This window comes from Spea bombifrons, chromosome 6, assembly GCF_027358695.1.
Source record: "Spea bombifrons isolate aSpeBom1 chromosome 6, aSpeBom1.2.pri, whole genome shotgun sequence".
Classification (NCBI taxonomy): domain Eukaryota; kingdom Metazoa; phylum Chordata; class Amphibia; order Anura; family Pelobatidae; genus Spea; species Spea bombifrons.
This window is the reverse complement of record NC_071092.1, coordinates 47,210,471-47,229,902: the sequence shown is the minus strand read 5'-3', so window position 1 is coordinate 47,229,902 and position 19,432 is coordinate 47,210,471. Positions and strand designations below refer to the sequence as shown.

General features: G+C 38.4%; 1 protein-coding gene across 1 annotated transcript in view; it reads right to left on the bottom strand.

Moving 5' to 3' along the window:
- Positions 1-6,537, bottom strand: part of PDE4B (phosphodiesterase 4B) — a 131,527-nt gene extending 124,990 nt beyond the window's left edge. The window contains exons 1-2 of the mRNA XM_053470019.1: positions 6,460-6,537; positions 4,239-4,471 (exon numbers count right to left, since the gene is read on the bottom strand). Coding sequence (XP_053325994.1) covers positions 4,239-4,471; positions 6,460-6,501 — 275 coding nt within the window. The 5' untranslated portion in view covers positions 6,502-6,537. The remainder of the gene's footprint in view (positions 1-4,238; positions 4,472-6,459) is intronic.
- Positions 6,538-19,432: the final 12,895 nt, after the last annotated feature.

Below are 19,432 nucleotides of genomic sequence, written 5' to 3'. Positions count from 1 at the left end.
CATGTTCTATAAAATGCGATTCGTAACCCACTGATTTTTAGGCAACTGCCCAAAATTATTATTTTTTTTTTTAATTCCTCAACGCGTCTGCCTGCGACTCACTAAAATTCAACCAAGTATCATAAATTTTAAATATGGCAATACCTGTTTTTTTTTTGTTTTGTTTTTTTAAATGGTTTATTTATTTAGAAATAAGAAGCACGTTATCATCATCATCATAGAAGGTCGGCCCCCAAATGTAGAATGTAGGATTTGTATACTTGCCAAGTTTCTCTGTTTATATGGCCAGTCCCTCTCCTTTATCCCTGATGCCCCTCTTTTCTAGGAGGTGAGAATGTTTGCTGGGTATGAGGGTATCGCAGGGTTCTACAGCCCTAAAAGCCCCGATAATGTGTATAGAAACAGCAGGAAACGGCTTTATAAATTAAACGGGGTAAATAAAATACCTTTAAATCTATTTTATTCTACTTTGTCTAATAAAGAGCCTCAATAAAGCCCCACCCCCAGCCACGCCCCCTAAACCAAAAGTGACTTAAAAAAAAAAAATCTAGAAAAAAAAAAGTCGACGGAATCTTTGGAGAGAAGCTTCACACGAAAATAATGTGTTTCCCGCTTTTTAATGATTCCGTTGATAAATTCTTCAACAATCGTATTTAATTATAGAAATGCGGTTTCTGTTTATTTTACAAATGGTAATTAATTACCTTTGAGGCAGAAAGTGCTTTTTCACACACAAAAAAAAAAGGATTTGTTTAATCTGGAGATAAAGAGTCAGGAAAGCATAAAATAAGCGTTAGAATCATGAAACACGTTGGAAGGAAATGTACAATCAGAAAATAAACCACCCAATAAGTGCGAGCTTCCCGGCGTCCCGGGAATCGATTAATGCAAACGATACAATGGAGGATTGGGGGAGAGGACGTCAATGGAAACAGCGAGATTTTAGGGGAAGTCATCGGTAGAAGTGGTCGGCAGAGAGGGTAGGGAAACAAGAGAAAAAGAGAGAGAGAATGAATGAGAATGAGAGTGTGAGTGAGTGAATGGGCCTGAGCTTTTTGCTTCGTTTTCATCTGCTTCGTGGGGGATCTGGCCTCGTTTTCACGACTTTGTAAATAGCCGAATTTGCCAAAATTCTGTACACTTTCAATTCGTACAAATCTGAAGCCTATTGCGGAGGACACACATTAATGGGACACGTATGCACTAGGCGTGTGTACATGGGCCAATCACTCTTCCTTGCACGAGGACAGCTTCTCCCCCCCATTCCTCCAATCACTTCAAACTAAATGTTGTCATTTTCACACTTTTTGGTTAAAATTAAAATTTGTACTAATCTCAATACATAAGATTATAACCCAGTCCCTTTGGGGGTATTCTAACACCGCGCACATGCGCAGAGAGCGCTCCTGTTGCTTTCAAAAGGACTACCTTCCAAACGAAACGCCGCTTGGTGGGACAAACTATCCCTTGGCTTTTCACCTAAAAGATGCGTTGGGTTTTCAACTATTTTCAGAACCTTTCCATTAACAAACCAAATGTGGCCAATGGGAGGTGGAATTCCTGCCCTGCTGGTTTCTGATTGGCTGCACAGTTCGCAGATTTGACATCTTTTTAAAATACTGATACAAAGTATTTCTAGTACTTAAAGATTATTTAATTATTTGCGTGCATTCGTTATGCCAATTTTTAGAACAAAATAAATAGTGCAGAAAAATTTGCCGAAATTAACAAATGTTAAGGTTTCGATAAAAGGAAAATGCTGGATTTTTTCTATGAAAGAGGTTATTTTTGATTCGTGTCGCCCAAGCCTGGTCTGGGAAATAACGCCGTTAATGCATCGAGCGGCCACAGAGTATGCCGATGCTACACAATGATTTCACCTGTATATTATTTCTATGGCAACAGCGGTTACCAAGGCAACATCTGTCTTAATTTTCAGGAATGCAAGTGGTCACTTTAATTTGGCTAATGTTTCACAAATCAAATCTGGAACGGAACTACAGCAGAAGCAAAGATCTGCAATGGAAGCCAAATTATGTGAATAACGAGACCTAATGTTACCGCTCCACCATTATCACCTGACTTTACGTATAGAAAAAAGACGATTCCCAAAAATTATTAATCATAATGAATTATTCATTCAGCGAAAATCATCACAACCGCAAAACTATAAGAATTTTTTTTTTCTCCTCAATGAGATTAATGTCAATCACGTTCTGAGTATTGTAAAAAAAAAACTGCCCCCCCCCACACACAAAAAAACATGTGGAGCAAGTAAAAAAAAAAAAAGGACTGGTTTCAGTTTCTATGGCAACAACCTATCAGTACCTGCTTTTGCATCACGTGACAGTTATGCGCTCCCTGCAAAAATTACAAATAAAGCAAATTAAATGAAAGAATAATTTCTGGGAAATGTTTGGGAATGAACAGAACAATGAATGACGGCTCTCATACTGCATTCAGTTACGCAATATGGCAAAGAAAGTGGGACAGGAGCTTTAGGAGCAACGTACTCCGGAATAAAAAATTCATTCCCAGTGGAGGAACGGGAATTACTGGTTTTTGGGAAAACTGCAAAAAAAAAAATTATAAAAATAGCGTAACCGATGGCAAAGTTTGCTACAAACCAGAAAGTAACAGATAGTTTATGTCTCTAAGGAGAATTTAGGACTCCAAGCAGAGAGTCAGCAGCTCCAGGCTGCACCCATCGTCCGAACAGAACTTTTTTTCTGTAGAAAATGTAAAATCACGAACCTAATATGGAATTTACAGAGAGGGAAAGCAGCACCACCTTGTGTTACAAAGAAAGCTCGACCCCAGAGTGAAAAAGAAATAGATTATAGTGAGCTCGGCCGCTTAACTTCTTTCTTCGACTTTAAAGAAGCCAAAGGGATGTCCAATGAAAACAAATTAAAAAAGCAAAAAAATAAAAAAAAAATAAGAATAATGAAATGAAATAAAATGCTACTGAAATGACCAAAACCTCCCAATAAACAAACCCAAAAATTAATACAAAAAGGGGAAGCGTATCCAGCATATAAATTAAGATTTTGAGGCGCTGCTGAAATGACCAATATGAACATACAACACGTATGAATCAGCTCACAACCAGCAAATACTTAGCTTTGTTCCAGATAAATTGTGTTTAGATACTAAATATAAAAAAGGGAATTGTGATTCAGAATGCTCCACTCAGGCATTGCATAGCTTCCATACCATAAAAATATTTTTAAAAATACATACTTTTCTACAATTTATCATCTCACAAACAATATCAGCAAGTTTGAAACAAAGTTATGGTTAAACGGTAGTAAATGTGTAGCGATTGCTATTGACCACTAGGTGGCGCCACCATCCCACATTATTCTTGCAGTTTTGAAAGGAAAAGGCAAAAATATTATTATTTGTTCATATATATATATATATATATATATATATATATATATATAAAATAAAAACTGCAAATAATTTTAATCATGCTAAATTTCAGAACACATTTAAAGCTTAACATTAGAAACATGCAATAAAAACATACAATCAGTCCTTAGAGTTTAGATTCCTTACGCAATTCCAATGTACAGCAGGCTTGTAAAAGACAGTTTTTTCCACCAACATCTCATCCATAGGGAATATATGGAAACTATTATGTTAAGCAAACAACTAGCAGATATGTCAACTCATCCTCTCCTCTGAAGGTTAAATCACATAAAAAAACACAATATTTAAAAAAAATCCTTTCAGCTTCTACGGCAACAGCCTATCAGTCCCTGTATTTGTGTCACATGACAGTCAAGTGTTCCCAGCAAAAAAATTTAAAATCTGTTCACATAGCAGAACTCTCACAAGAAACACAAGAATTCTGGAAATCACTCCATCTATCTCTCTGCAAGGAGATCCGTTCAAAATAAAGCACTGGGCGACCAGGTGGGGGGGGTGAGTTTTACATCAACAAATACAAAGTTATGCATTATGGGGAAATAAATAAACGCGTAAATTATACCTTATGCCTTAAATGGGAATTTTTTGTTAAATGAAAACAACAACAAAAAAAGAACCCCCCCTCCCCTATTCCAAGGCACCATTGGAAATAGCTTTAATTCGTGTTTTTTTTCTCCAACAGCAAAGGTTGACCTTGATGGATTTGTGTCGTTAACCTAAATTACTGTTACTATGAATTAAATATGGAAGAGGGCAAGTATTTTTTAAAACAGGATGACACCACGATGCATTGGACTCACCCAACTCTCTCTACGGGAGTAACTGCGATCCTCGGGGGCGGGGCCAAAGGTAATGTTGTTGGCCTATGAATATAATCGGGTGTTTTTGCTCTCCTTGACTGCCGCTGGTGTAAGGGTGGCAACTGTAGAGTCCCCGAGTACAGTTTCTTTCCTTTCCAGAGGTCTATTCCAGCGTTATAGCCGTAGGAACTGTATGATTTGCTTAGACAACAATCAGAGTAACCCGTTAAATTCTGCAGAGGAAAAAAAAGATTGCTTAATGCACATTCCCATGTTATTTAATCATATTTATTAGCCAGTTAGGGCTGTAATATGGATTATAATAAAGTTTGGGGTTTTTTTTACAGCAATGGTCAGATTTGGAGTAATCTGGACAGGGCCGGACTGGCCCACCGGGATACCGGGAAATTTCCCGGTGGGCCGGCAGGTCCGTGGGCTGGGACCAGGGGCAATTGGCCCCCAGGCTGCCCGAAATCTAATCTGAGCGGCTGCTGATGCGGCCGGCGCTACTATAATACTTTTTTCTTAATTTAATATGGCAAGCTGGTCCGGCTTGCCATATTAAATTTAAAAAATGTATTACAGTCTCGCCGGCCGGCCGCATCGGCACCCAGCAGCCGTGTGCGATGGCAGTCTAGTGATGGGAGCAGCGTGAGGGGTGAAAGCTCCGCCCCCTCGCACTGACCTTTCACCCCTCACGCTGCTCCCATGCGGCCATCAGATTGCTGGGAATGTAATCTGAACGGCCGGTGCGTGCTGATGCCGCCGACCGCCTCTGCTTTAATACTTTTTTTTACTTTATATGGCGAGCCGATCCTGCTTACCATATAAATATAAAAAAAAGTGTTAAAGTAGCTCCGGCCGGGGGCATCAGCACGCACCGGCCGTTTAGATTACATTCCCAGCAGGTGGAAGCTCCGCCCCCTCGCTGCAGCACCGGATGTCAGGTCAATGACATCCTGTCAGGAGAGAGAAGAGAACAGCGTGAGTAAAATAATGTATTTTTTTGTACAAAATGTATAATATTTTTTTGAATGTGTTAAAAACAAAAAAAAATCAGCATGTGTGTGTATGTAAGTGTGTCCCCCTATATGCCACTCTGCCTCCAGAAATGCCTTTTACCCCCCTATATGCCACTCTGTCCCATGATATGCCTTTTAACCCCCTATATGGCAGAGTGGCATATAGGAGGTTAGAAGGCATATCATGAGACAGAGTGGCATATAGGGGTATAAGGCATTTCTGGATGCAGAGTGACATAGAGGAGGTCAAAAGGCATATCTGGAGGTATAGTGGCAAAAGGGGGGTTAAAAGGCATATCAGGGAGGCAGAGTGGCATATAGGGGATTAAAAGACATATCATGGGGCAGAGTGGCATATAGGAGGGTATAAGGCTTTTCTGGAGGCAGAGTGGCATACAGGGGGTTAAAAGGCATATCATGGGACAGAGTGGCATATAGGGGGTATAAGGCATTTCTGGAGGCAGAGTGGCATATAGGGGGTTAGAAGGCATATCAGGGGGGCAGAGTGGCATATAGGGGGTATAAGGCATTTCTGGAGGCAGAGTGGCATATAGGGGGTTAGAAGGCATATCAGGGGGGCAGAGTGGCAAGCCTGGGGGCAGATGTGCATAACTCGGGGGTAGGTTGGCAAATAAAAGGAAAAAAAACCAAACATGTCTCAATCATAGCTTATATTAAATATGAAAAAAATAGTCTACATGAATTAATAAAGAAACAAAAGTTTCTTACCAGAATATCGTGAAGAATAATGTGATCAGTGTTTTGTTCCACTGAATAAAATGGAACTCTTTCATCTAAAAATGTTCGCAGTAGTAAATGTTTTGATCCCATTCTGTGTAATGTATTTCATTTATTAGGGCCTTTTAACACTTTTGCTTTCTGGCATTTTAATACAAATAATGAGATAAAAAGAATGGCACATAGTGTGACTCGGGTGTGTATAAGGGGTGCGTGTGGTTAAAGAGCGCGACCGTGAGATAAACTATATGGGGCTGGTCTCCAAATTTTTCCAGGGCTGCTTTTCAGTCCCAGTCCGGCCCTGAATCTGGAGTATTAACCCCTGATAATTTGGGAGGTTCGACCGTTAGGTACAGATCACCTAAGGGTCGTTCTGCTCATCTCCCCATTTAGTGTCTACTAAATCATCAAAGAAAAAAATAATATATTCCACAATATTTGAAAGAAAAGAATCAGCCTACATCTTCTGCTGTGACAGTCATCACGCTCCGGCTTTTCTTCATGGTAAACTCCGGCAGACCTTTAATTCTTCATAAAGTCCCGCTTTCCTACAGATTTTAAACCTAGGAGAGAAATGTAAACAAATTACAGACGTTTGCCTTTTTTTTACATTAATAAGATAAATGTCCACACCGTCTGTAAACATACATTAATCTGACTAGGGTAATCTTAATAGAAACCTAGAATTTGCCCCCAGTCGGCCCCCGTCTAGTCTGCCCGTTTCTCCTGCTGTAAAGACTCAAACCTTAATCAGTTGTTGGTCTCGTCTTAGATTCCGGAATTGTATGTCTATCCCATGCATGTTTAATACCCTCACTGTATTACCCTCTACCACTTCTGCTGGGAGGCTGTTCCACTTATCTACCACCCTCTCAGTAAACTAAAACTTTTTCTATTCCATCTAAGCTTCTGATTCTCTTGTTTTAGATTTTGGTCTCTTGTTGTAACATTTGCTCCTTCTTTGAAATAAACTTCCCTTTATGTATTTAAATGCCCCCCTCTTCACTCCCCCCAAAGCCAGACATTGAACTAAAATAAAGTAACCTGGAAATAATAATAAAAATAATAATTTAAGGTGCGCAGCTTTTAAATGTCATTTTACATCATTATATACGAGATCTATTGTTTTTAAATTTGCCTGACCCTGGAAATCCATGATGAAATTAACCCCTTCATAACAGTTACAAAAGTTACATTTAAAATAGCTTGGTGGTAGATCTGTGGAGCAGCCTCCCAGCAGAAGTGGTAGAGGGGTAATACAGTGAGGGGATTAAACATGCATGGGATAGACATACGGCTCCTGAATCTAAGACGAGACCAACGACTGATTAAGGTTTGAGTCTTTACAGCAGGAGAAACGGGCGACTAGACGGGGGCCGGATGGGGGCCGATCTGCCGCCAGGTTCTGGGTTTCACAGTTGTCTTTCTTCCATCATGTACTGAATTTTATTATTTCAGTTGAATATGAGATTGACGAGTTCAGAGAGCCTGAGCAGACGCTCTCCTCCTTTCATCTTGTTTTATTCCTTAGAGGCCAAGCTCTTGAACCAAAATATTCCTTTCCTTTCAGCGTCTCCAGTTCCGTATCTGTCAGGACTCAGCCAGGTAGCCGAATGGAGAAAGGACTTGGTGAGGACTGAAAAAGCTCTGCCATAAAGCGATTATCAGAGTGAAATCTCTGAGCAGTGGGCGGAGCTTACAGGTCACATGACTTTCCACTATGGTGATCTTCTGGTCAGCGGATAACGTTTAATGCAAAAATAAGAGACCAAAACCCCCAATGAATGTTTCAATCAGGAGTCTTTCCGTTAAGAAGAGCCCTTTAGTGAAGGAAAATTCTGGGGCAAAAGTGTTAGATTTAAGGCAAGTGTCACAGAAATCATCATTGCTAAAACCACAGGGATCGTTCGGTATTCCTGAACATTTAGGAAGCCATGCGCTGAATACCCGCAGCGTGAAAATAATTGAAGAGGAGGAGGGAGCGGAAAAAAATTCTCCTGGTCTGAAGCCACAACATTTAATTATCTGCCCCCAGATCTGCTAATAAATCGTTATTTGCTCAAAAGTCAAAAACATTTCAAAAGAAAAAAAAATCTCATTCTGCATTTTTAGATTTTGCCAGTTCTAAATTCCAAACGTACTTCTTCTAACTACTGTTGTAGCACGGAAACATAGCGTTTGTCCTTATTTTAAAGCCATTCAGCTGGATATCTTAAGATAAGTGGAACAGCCTCCCAGCAGAGGTGGTAGAGGGTAATACAGTGAGGGTATTAAACATGCATGGGATAGGCATACGGCTCCTGAATCTGGAGGCTGCTGGCGATGGGCACGAAGCATCGCTGATTTATGGCTCCGTCATATAAGGGATATATGATGATAAAAAAACATATTTAATAGATGATGACATCACACAGTCTGTAAAGTCAATCTGGGATGGTTTGTGGGCGAGGACATGAAATAAATTGTGTTCCTCTGTATGAATTACCACGTTGGGTGAGGCGTTGGGTACATCTGGATCTGAAGGCAATTATTACACCCCCTCCAAAGACGGGAATTAAGATATTATTTATAGACATCGACGTGAGAATTTTCCCGCCTGCTGCTCCCCGGGGAAGGGATGATGGTGAGAAAAACGCAGAAAAGTGACTCATTTGTACTTCAAGAAATAAAAATAATGGTGAAAATGAGAAAACGCCAATCGCCTTATTAATACGTCACGGGGTTTATGTGTTTGGAGAAGGCCCCCGGTGAAGACTCCCCAGTCTCCGGCATTCTGCTGCCTTTAAGGCCGATGGCTGGATTTGTGCGGAAGATGAGATTAGCGCCAGGCGCTGTCGGCCAGCAGCCCACCCGGCATGTGCCAGGCGGCCGTCGGGGGCCGATCACTTCATTCGTTTGTCAGAATTTCACACTTTTAGAGTAGGTTTGGTTTTATTTTTTTAGTGAGTTAAATTGTTTTGGAATTATTTAGTTGGAAAAGTCCACCCATAAAACCTGAAATCAGTGGCAGTCTGTGGCAGGGCCAGCATCAGCCAATCAATTTCCTGTCCTGAAACGCTACCCTCCTTACAAAGGCTGCTTGAACCAATCGAAAACAATCCTCAACTTAACAATAAGGGAGAGATAACTTAATGAGAATGAATGAATAATAATAATAATAGTAATAATAATAATAATAGTAATAATAATAATAATAGTAATAATAATAATAGTAATAATAATAGTAATAATAATAATAATAATAGTAACAATAATAATAGTAATAATAGTAATAATAATAATAGTAATAATAATAATAATAATAGTAACAATAATAATAGTAATAATAGTAATAATAATAATAGTAATAATAATAATAATAATATAGTAATAGTAATAATAATAATAATACTAATAATAATAATAATAATAGTAATAGTAATAATAGTAATAATAATAATAGTAATAATAATAATAGTAATAATAATAATAATAGTAATAATAATAGTAATAATAGTAATAATAATAATAGTAACAATAATAATAGTAATAATAGTAATAATAATAATAATAATAGTAATAATAATAATAGTAATAATAATAATAGTAATAATAATAGTAATAATAGTAATAATAATAATAATAGTAATAATAATAATAATAGTAATAGTAATAATAATAATAATAGTAATAATAATAATAATAATAGTAATAATAATAATAGTAATAATAATAATAGTAACAATAATAATAGTAATAGTAATAATAGTAATAATAATAATAATAGTAATAATAATAATAATAGTAACAATAATAATAGTAATAGTAATAATAGTAATAATAATACTAATAATAATAGTAATAATAACAATAATAATAGTAATAGTAATAATAATAATAAATGCAGATCCTGGATGGGTTTCTGATACATGTAAGACGGTTATTTTTATCTGCATATTATGGAACGTGGGTTTGTTTAATGTATAGATCAGTGAAATATAGGATTTGGGGTAATATCTGTTCTTTTCTACGAACTCATCGCTACTTTTACTATTATCTGATCTGCTGGGCTCTACGACCTGTAAAGACAATCGCATCTGGACAAGCGGCAAATAGTCCCCGGAACGGAATATATTATATATATATATATATATACACAGTACATATATACACACACACACACATTATATATATATATATATATACACACACACACACATTATATATATACACACACACACACACACACACACACACACACACATTATATATATATATATTACATACACACACACACATTATATATATATATATATACACACACACACACACACTATATATATATATAAACTTCATAGCCCCCCTTAAAAACTGGAATGCATTAAACAGTTAAAATCTGGTTTATGGGGAAAATCAGAATTCAAACAATGAAATTTCTTTAGATGTTTAAAGTCTTTGATTAAAAAAAACAAAAAAAAACACAACATAGAATGATTTAACACAACAAAGCCTGCGATGATTTATATATAAATATAAGATATAAGTGAATAAATATATATATTATATACATGCCGTACTGTGCAACGGTTTTAGGAAGATGTGAAAAAAATGCTGTAAGAATGTTACCAAAAATAAACGTTACTTTTATAAAAAAACCTCAAAATACAAAGCGAGTTAAGAGAAGAAAATCTAAATCAAATCAATATTTGTTGTGACCGCTCATTGCCTTCACTCACCCCGAGACCCTGAGGTTGGGGTAAAAACCCTGAGAATCTGCCCATTCAACCCCAGGCGGGGGGTAATAATCATCCTGAGAAGTTTCCCATTCCCCATGAAATTCTGGATAAAATACATGTTCTCCTACTCTTAGTGAATAAGCCTCTATCTCTTAAAATATATTCACAACACCATGAGTTGAAAGAGTCCCTCTCTGCAAATTTTGATTTTATTCTGAGAGGCATAGGTGTAACATATTGAAGTTTAACTATACTGAAGGGGTGGTAGATAAGTGGAACAGCCTCCCAGCAGAGGTGGTAGAGGGTAATACAGTGAGGGGATTAAACATGCATGGGATAGACATCCGGCTCCTGAATCTAAGACGAGACCAACGCCTGATTAAGGTTTGAGTCGTTACAGCAGGTATGGAACGCCTTGCAAATAAACCAAGAGCTTTAAAAGGCTTTTAGGATCAATAACCGGCCGGATTCCGTCAGAAGCAGAAACATTATTATTATATTTCTGGGATTTACGTTCTTTTCTATAATTTCTGTGATTTACGTTCTTTTATACGTTTCTTCGATGTATCAGCCGGAGGTAAAACGCTCGGCATCGGATTCGTAACAGAAAACGAGAATCGCTTAGAAAGTCCAGAATTATGATAAGATTGCCAAAGATTTTCTATGTGATAAAAAACAACAGGTTCTGTAGAACTAAACGTCTCGCTCCAAGCAGAAACGATGGATGAGTTTAAAGCCGGCTCCGGACATTCGTAATCCCGTCCTACGCCGCGCGGTGAATCATACCTGCTGCGTGAGTCAGGTGCCGCCGACTTCACAGAGCGGCCCGTTCCGTAAACAAGAATTTTAATGGGAAAAGCGAGAAGCGGGGAGCGCATGATGTCATTCTTCAGATTACGAGCATTCAGGAGCCGTATGTCTATCCCATGCATGTTTAAATCTCCTTACTGTATAAACCTCTACCACTTCTGCTGGAAGGCTGTTCCACTTATCTACCACCTTTTCAGTAACGTAAAACCTGATGCTACCTGAGCATCCCATCCAGTGTTTTGCTTCCAGTATGTAATGGTTGATATCCCTGCTTGAATACAGGTGACTGATACAAGGATCTTTAGATAATAACAAGTCAATGAGCCATTTGTAAAGTCACCACCTGGAATCTTCACAATGGGCTATGAAAGGGTTAATATTTAGAAAGTTGCCGGGTATGGATACGACTGCAGTGAAAAACACCGACTCCTGACACTCACCCCCTCGCTGCCTGCGAGACGAGTAAATCACCGGAGAACATGTGGAATATAAAAGGCATGTTTGCGTGTGTGTATTTATATGCACAGGATTTCAGCACACGTGTGTGTATAAGGATGTAATGTAAGGATTTACTTCCTGAACAGATGGTAGATAAGTGGAACAGCCTCCCAGCAGAAGTGGTAGAGGGTAATACAGTGAGGGGATTAAACATGCATGGGATAGACATACGGCTCCTGAATCTAAGACGAGACCAACGACTGATTAAGGTTTGAGTCTTTACAGCAGGAGAAACGGGCGACTAGACGGGGGCCGGATGGGGCCGATTCTATGTTACCGTGTGTTTTGTGAAGCAGGAGAGTTATTATGGTTTGTCAGCCTCAAGCGACATCGAATTAAAAGGGATTTGGGAAAGCTGTTTTTTCTATATTTGTTATTCCGGGATAAATACATCTCGCGTGGTTTTTATATTTTTTTTAATTTTTGTATCTTTATTGTGATTTTTTTCAGTGGTGGGGAGACTGAAAAGTTTAATTCAAAATATTAATATTGCTTTATTAATTTGCCTTTTCTAGAGGATTTGGGATTTATTTCATATAATATCTTCGGGGTAATTGAATGAATTCATCCAGAAGGGGCTTTTAAATCTCTGTTCACGTTATTGATTTTGTAGTCAAATAGATTTACTCTGCGGGGGTTTTATCGATTCGTTTGCCTGGATACCCCTCAGACCCAATAATTACTTTATTCACACAACTCTGGCGTTTAACGCACCGTTTGTTTAATCAATCCAGTAAACCCCAGCGCTGTATAGAATAATAACCCCCAGCGCTGTATACAGTAATATAACCCCCAGCGCTGTATACAGTAATATAACCCCCAGCGCTGTATACAGTAATATAACCCCCAGCGCTGTATACAGTAATATAACCCCCAGCGCTGTATACAGTAATATAACCCCCAGCGCTGTATACAGTAATATAAACCCCAACGCTGTATACAGTAATATAACCCCCAGCGCTGTATACAGTAATATAACCCCCCAGCACTGTATACAGTAATATAACCCCCAGAGCTGTATACAGTAATATAACCCCCCAGCGCTGTATACAGTAATATAACCCCCAGCGCTGTATACAGTAATATAACCCCCCAGCGCTGTATACAGTAATATAACCCCCAGCGCTGTATACAATAATATAACCCCCAGCGCGGTATACAGTAATAACCCCCAGCACTGTATACAGTAATATAACCCCCAGCGCTGTATACAGTAATATAACCCCCAGCGCTGAATACAGTAATATAACCCCCAACGCTGTATACAGTAATATAACCCCCCAGCGCTGTATACAGTAATATAACCCCCAGCGCTGTATACAGTAATATAACCCCCCCAGCGCTGTATCCAGTAATATAACCCCCAGCGCTGTATACAGTAATATAACTCCCAGCACTGTATACAGTAATATAACCCCCAGCGCTGAATACAGTAATATAACCCCCAGCGCTGTATACAGTAATAACCCCCCAGCGCTGTATACAGTAATATAACCCCCAGCGCTGTATACAGTAATATAACTCCCAGCACTGTATACAGTAATATAACCCCCCAGCGCTGTATACAGTAATATAACCCCCAGCGCTGTATACAGTAATATAACCCCCCAGCACTGTATACAGTAATATAACCCCCAGCGCTGTATACAGTAATATAACCCCCAGCGCTGTATACAGTAATATAACCCCCAGCGCTGTATACAGTAATATAACCCCCGCTGTATACAGTAATTCAGTGTCGCAGGGTAATACTCCGGGTCTTATTATCACAGAGAGGCCTCTTGGTTGTCGCGTTTTGCCGATTTACTAACAGACTTTCTGAAAGTTTCTTTTGGGTAAAAACACATTTTTAGTCTCTTGCTTGCAGAAAAAGGATTTCTATTTTCTGCACGCATTCCTTCCCTCCTGAAATACCTTCTATTGATCTCAGCTTCAAAGGAATGATAACTCTGAGTAAAATGTAAAAGGACCGGCGAGAAAACATATTTCTACATTTTGCCAAATCCTCCAAAATCTCTCTTTCCAGAGATAAAAGAACAAAAAACCCCCCATTTCATTCAGTACTAGAGAAACTCCTACAAACAATGTTTACAATGTAACCAACGTACAAGCAACAACTCAATGTATCAGTTCGTGTCTGTGGTGGAGGATCATGGGAATTGTAGTTCATTGCCATTCATTCATAAAGGTTCAGCTTGTATTAAGTCGTCGGCCTCGTAGCTCGGATCCACTCAACGCACTTGGCCGATAATGAGAGACTTAATGACTCTAAGATCGACTTCTATACTAAATGCACTAAACTGAACTTCACTCAAGGTCGTCTTACTGACTCCCTCACCGTGTAAAGCATAGGAACTCGTCTATGGACAAAAAGTTGGCCGCCGTTTTGAGAAAGGACTCCTCGGTAGGAAGCAAGATGACCAAGTTGCTTGATGGCAACTCAACTCAACAAGAGACTCTCAATGCATAACCCACGATGACACCATCATGATGCTGTCCCTTTAAGAAGATCTCTTTAATGTATCCTTCCAGAGAACATTCTTTATTCTCAATCCGCCAACCATCGTGACAGGAGAGTTGAGGGATTTATCATCAGCGATGTCCTTGAATACAGATCTCCCTGTAACATGCGCGGATTTACGTGCGGTGATAATAAACAGGGACACCGATTATGCATCAGAAAACCAGGATTTAAACTAAGGTCAGTTTCACCGATTCAATGAATATTTCTGCAACTGTCGAAAAATGGTTGCGTGGTCTAGGAACCTATTTACTCGCCACTGTATTTACTGAATTTTATAGTTTTTTATTATTTATATACAATAAATAAATTATATACAATAAACTACACACTGTATTATACAATAAACCCTATATTTATTAAATTATATATATATATATTTAAAATTTGATACAATTTCCTATATATTTACTATATTCAATAAATATATACAATAAGCCATTTATTTATTGAATTATATGTGTTATTTTATTTACATTTTTATACAATTTCCCATATATTTTATTTACTATATTCCATAAATATATTAAATTATACAATAAACCATTTTTTTTATTGAATTATATATATATATGTTATTTTATTTAAATTTTATACAATTTCCCATATATTTTATTTACTATATTCAATAAATATATTAAATTATTAATTTATTTATTGAATTTTATATATATTATTATTTTTATCCAATCTCCTATATATTTAATGCATTATGATCTACATCAAATGATACAAGAAATGATTATTTATGGATATCAAGTTTTTCATTAATAACGAGCAATGGGGTAAGTATATACAGACAGGGGCGCGTCTGTGCAACAGATTGCCATGACGCAAGGACTTAAAAACCGGGACTGTCCCATGAAAAGCGGGACTGTTGGGAGGTATTGTAGAGCAGCTGAGGTGCAGACTGGAAATTGGACTATTACCCCAGATGCCCATCAATGGTAGGGCAATTTGAAATGTACCAGAAGTGCTCCCGGTTACATAAAGGCTTTTTATTTTTTTTGTATTTTTTTTTTTTTGTTGTATCCAGGTCACTTGTTGAAGTTGCGCGTTGTACGAAAGATGACGCATCCGAAAAGAATAACGGGAAATTTCCGCCCATTATCACTCCGTGTTCCTTTGGTTCATTTGCTCCAGTTTCCATTGAAAAGAAAAACCGTAATCAGCACAGAATGCATTAAAAAAAAAGTGAAATAGTGCAATTTATGATGGAGAAAGGGGTTTTTTTTAGACACATTATTCACAGATGATTATAAAGAAAATGTGATGTTCCAAGATATTTTTTTTTTATTAATCACTATCATCTTTTTCATCAATGTTCCAGATAATAATAATAATCTCGTGTATATACCGAGAATTTACTTTTCAAAAGAATGATAATATCAACTTAGCAAAAAAGTTCTCAATGTTCTTGTAAGAGATCAGCCAATCGGAAGGCATGTTGTACGTTTCTAATATTTATTAATATTTTTGTTATTCCAGATGGCATAGGTGGACCTGCCTTTTATGTCCACGACAATAGATCTTAAAGGGAAACTAGTATTGTACACTTTTAACATTTTGCTTTTTTTTTTTTTTTACCCCAGTTGTAGTTTTTTGCCCCATAATATAAAGTTTTCAGGCAGCTGCATATCAGCCGTTTGTATGATTCTCGCTCTGTTATCTGACTCCCGATCTACTAAACCCCCCGACTCCTTATCATACTGCCTGTGGGGATTTAGTGACCAATGGAAGTCTATGGAGGAATGGACTTCATTAGCATCGCCATAAAGCATCAGCTCAGTGTGGTGTTTGAGCCGGGAAAGTCCCCCAAAATATCACATGACTGACAGCAACGGCGCTCCAGGTCTGCAGATAAAGGGAGATTATTGGGACAAAATGAGATAAAAGAAGGTTTTTTCACCGACCGACAATCTATACAGTGGTTGAATTTCTTTTTTTTAATCACAATCAGTGTTCTGAGTGTTTCTGTTTTTCGTTATGTGGGAAGACGATTTCTCGAGTGGCTTTTATCACAAACTCCCAAGCATCGAACAGAAAACAAGTGTTGATTGTATGGATCCAAAATGGATCCAAAAATTATAATATTGTTGTTTTCGTAAAACAAACAGCTTAGGAGAAAAACACAACACAAGCCCCCCCCCCCGGATTATTGCTCTGCTTTAAATAGGGGGCAATTTGAATATCTGTACATGAATAATAAATAATGTGTCTCGATACCATTCTATGGAGCATCGTATTCCCGGTAATCTTTAAATAACACATTTTTTATTACCTGCAAAAAAAAATTCCCATTAGATCCTAAAACACATTTTCTAACCAATGGAAGATCTTAATAAATTCAATTAAAAAAACATGGAAAATACTCGGAGTTGGCAGATCTCTCTGCTACACCTGTTTCGAAGGACATAGATAAATTCAGGCTGAGAATATATAAAGCCATGTAAATGAAAGCTGTGTGATGCATACATTCATGATAATAATATAATATATTCCCTTCCAACCGCTCCTGGAATTTACAACGCAGGTAGTCATGTCTGGGAAGTGCGACCGTCAACCGCGGTCAATCTGAATGTCGCTGCGATAAGATTTACAAACAGTAATAATAACTAAAATGATGTCTCCTTCCTATTCTCCGACCCCCCCCCCCGGGATCATATATAAGACTATATATATAAGCACCCAGTTGGTGCTTTTGCTCCCAGTATGTTATGGTTAATATCCCTGCTTGAATGCAGGTGGCTCAATTAAATGTATCTTTAAATAATGGCAAGTCCAGGTTTCCATGAGGGCCGGTATTAGAGACATTCACTACGTAGAATCTCCACGAGGGGCTATTAAAGGATTAATATTCTAATAGTCCGCAAAAAACCCAAACCCATACTTTTTAGTGTTAAATGAACAGGCGGGGTCTCCCTGCCCTCTCTGGCACCGAACCCAGGAATAGAGGATTCTAGAGAGCGATTCGCTAATCCTGCCAAGACCCCAAGCTGGTGCGGGAAGCTTATCGCTGGCGTCCTGTTCCTGCAGCCGGGGCATATGTGTTCAAAATGCCAAAAAATGTCACAATCTACAGAAAATGCTACTTACGGCCCACAAAATCCAAACTGCGCAGATTTTATCTACTTTTTATCGCTGAAATTCACATCCTACGAGGTTCTTAACTCTAAAAGGGACAGTAACCTCCAATGTAACCTTATCAATAAATAATGCCTTTTTATACGCATTCAGTGCTATTTCCCCCCCACGGCCGCCAATCTCTGCCGGAAAGCGCTCCCACTGGAATCAAAGGGAGCACTTTCTGCTCATGCACACGGACCCCCGCCAACCCAGATCCCCCGCCGAGCAAACCACCTGGGCACAGGCAGCATTCACAGCCATGAAGAATCCCTCCATGCATATGGTGCCCCCCCAAGAATATTTAAAGGGACCACCTAGCTATGATATGCATTAAAGTGCACATGGTGGCTGGAGGGTCCCACTTCCATGGATCTAACGATTGCCACATCGTATTCTTTCCAGGCCGGAATATGAATAGCGCGCCGGGCGTCACATCAGGGCTCGCTCAATCCTCTTTGCACTTTGACCCGCGTACAACGAGCTGCTGGTTATTCACGGAGCTGCGTGGTTAGTGCACAGATCATCAGATCCCCTCACAATGCGCTTTGAATGCGGTTCACGTCATTTCACGGGAAAAGAGAAAAAAAAACAAAAAACCGCATTATTCATACATTATAACATAAAGCACTAAGTGACTCCGTGATAGACAGAGGACCTCAAACGCCCCTGCAAAGGCTTTTTTTCTTCTTCTTTTCTTTGGCTGTTATTTCCATTTAATCGTTTCGGTGCTGGAGAGACGAGCAGCGCGTTACCCGGCACCATTTATGGATAATAAGAATAATACAAAGAATATATTAAAAGATATATAATGTACAAGGGTCACCTGACCAGCTTCTTCATTAACGAGATTCATCAGTAATTTTGTATTAAAAAAAAATATATATATTATTTATTGTTTTATATAGAACCATCAAATTCCATAGCACTATATATATATATATATATATATATATACATACACACACACGCATATATACATATATAATTCTGGCTTTTGAAAAGTGGGCAACCAATGGAATCAATGCCCCAATTGCCCTGAACATTTCATTGGTTTATGTGATGCTAAGGCCACTTTTAAAAAACTTTGCTCCAAAATCTCTGTCCCAGAAACCTCACTCCCTGTTATTTATCAACACAAGTATTTTAACCCCCTGCCAGGAATTTAAAGGGTTAAAATATATGCATAGAAAAAAAAATCCCCAGTGGGCTTCGTTGCTGAAGACTTTGCAAACCTAGGCAATGCTTTGGATCCCAGTATCGGTTGAATGACATTTTTATAAGAAAACATACAGGAAAGACAAGCCCGAGGGCCGACAGGGACACAAGACGGCCCAAATGGTCCTTTTCTGCCATCAGATTCTATATTTCTGCGAAAGATTGTATTCAGTCGGCACGAAAGTAATAAACGTAGAAATGTTTCAATTTTTTCATTTGTATCCGTCTTCCTATCTGGAAACATTTCTTAGGGGTCTTTAACCACAGAGAAGCCGCCTCTTATATTCTAAGGACTACATCTCCCATCATGCCTACAGACTCGCTAAGTATCATGGGGAATGCAGTCTTCTTCTATGGGGCATTGAACGCGTTCCTCGGGGGTGAAGAAATCAAATCATTCATTTATATTCATTTAAAGCTTCCACACAGCATTGACTTTGATTTGCTTTGTGGATGAATGGTATTAACCCTTTCATAAATTCCAGTTAAGATTTCATGTTCTGCACAACCAAACCCCAACCTTTCAGGATTTGTTCAACCAAACAGGCA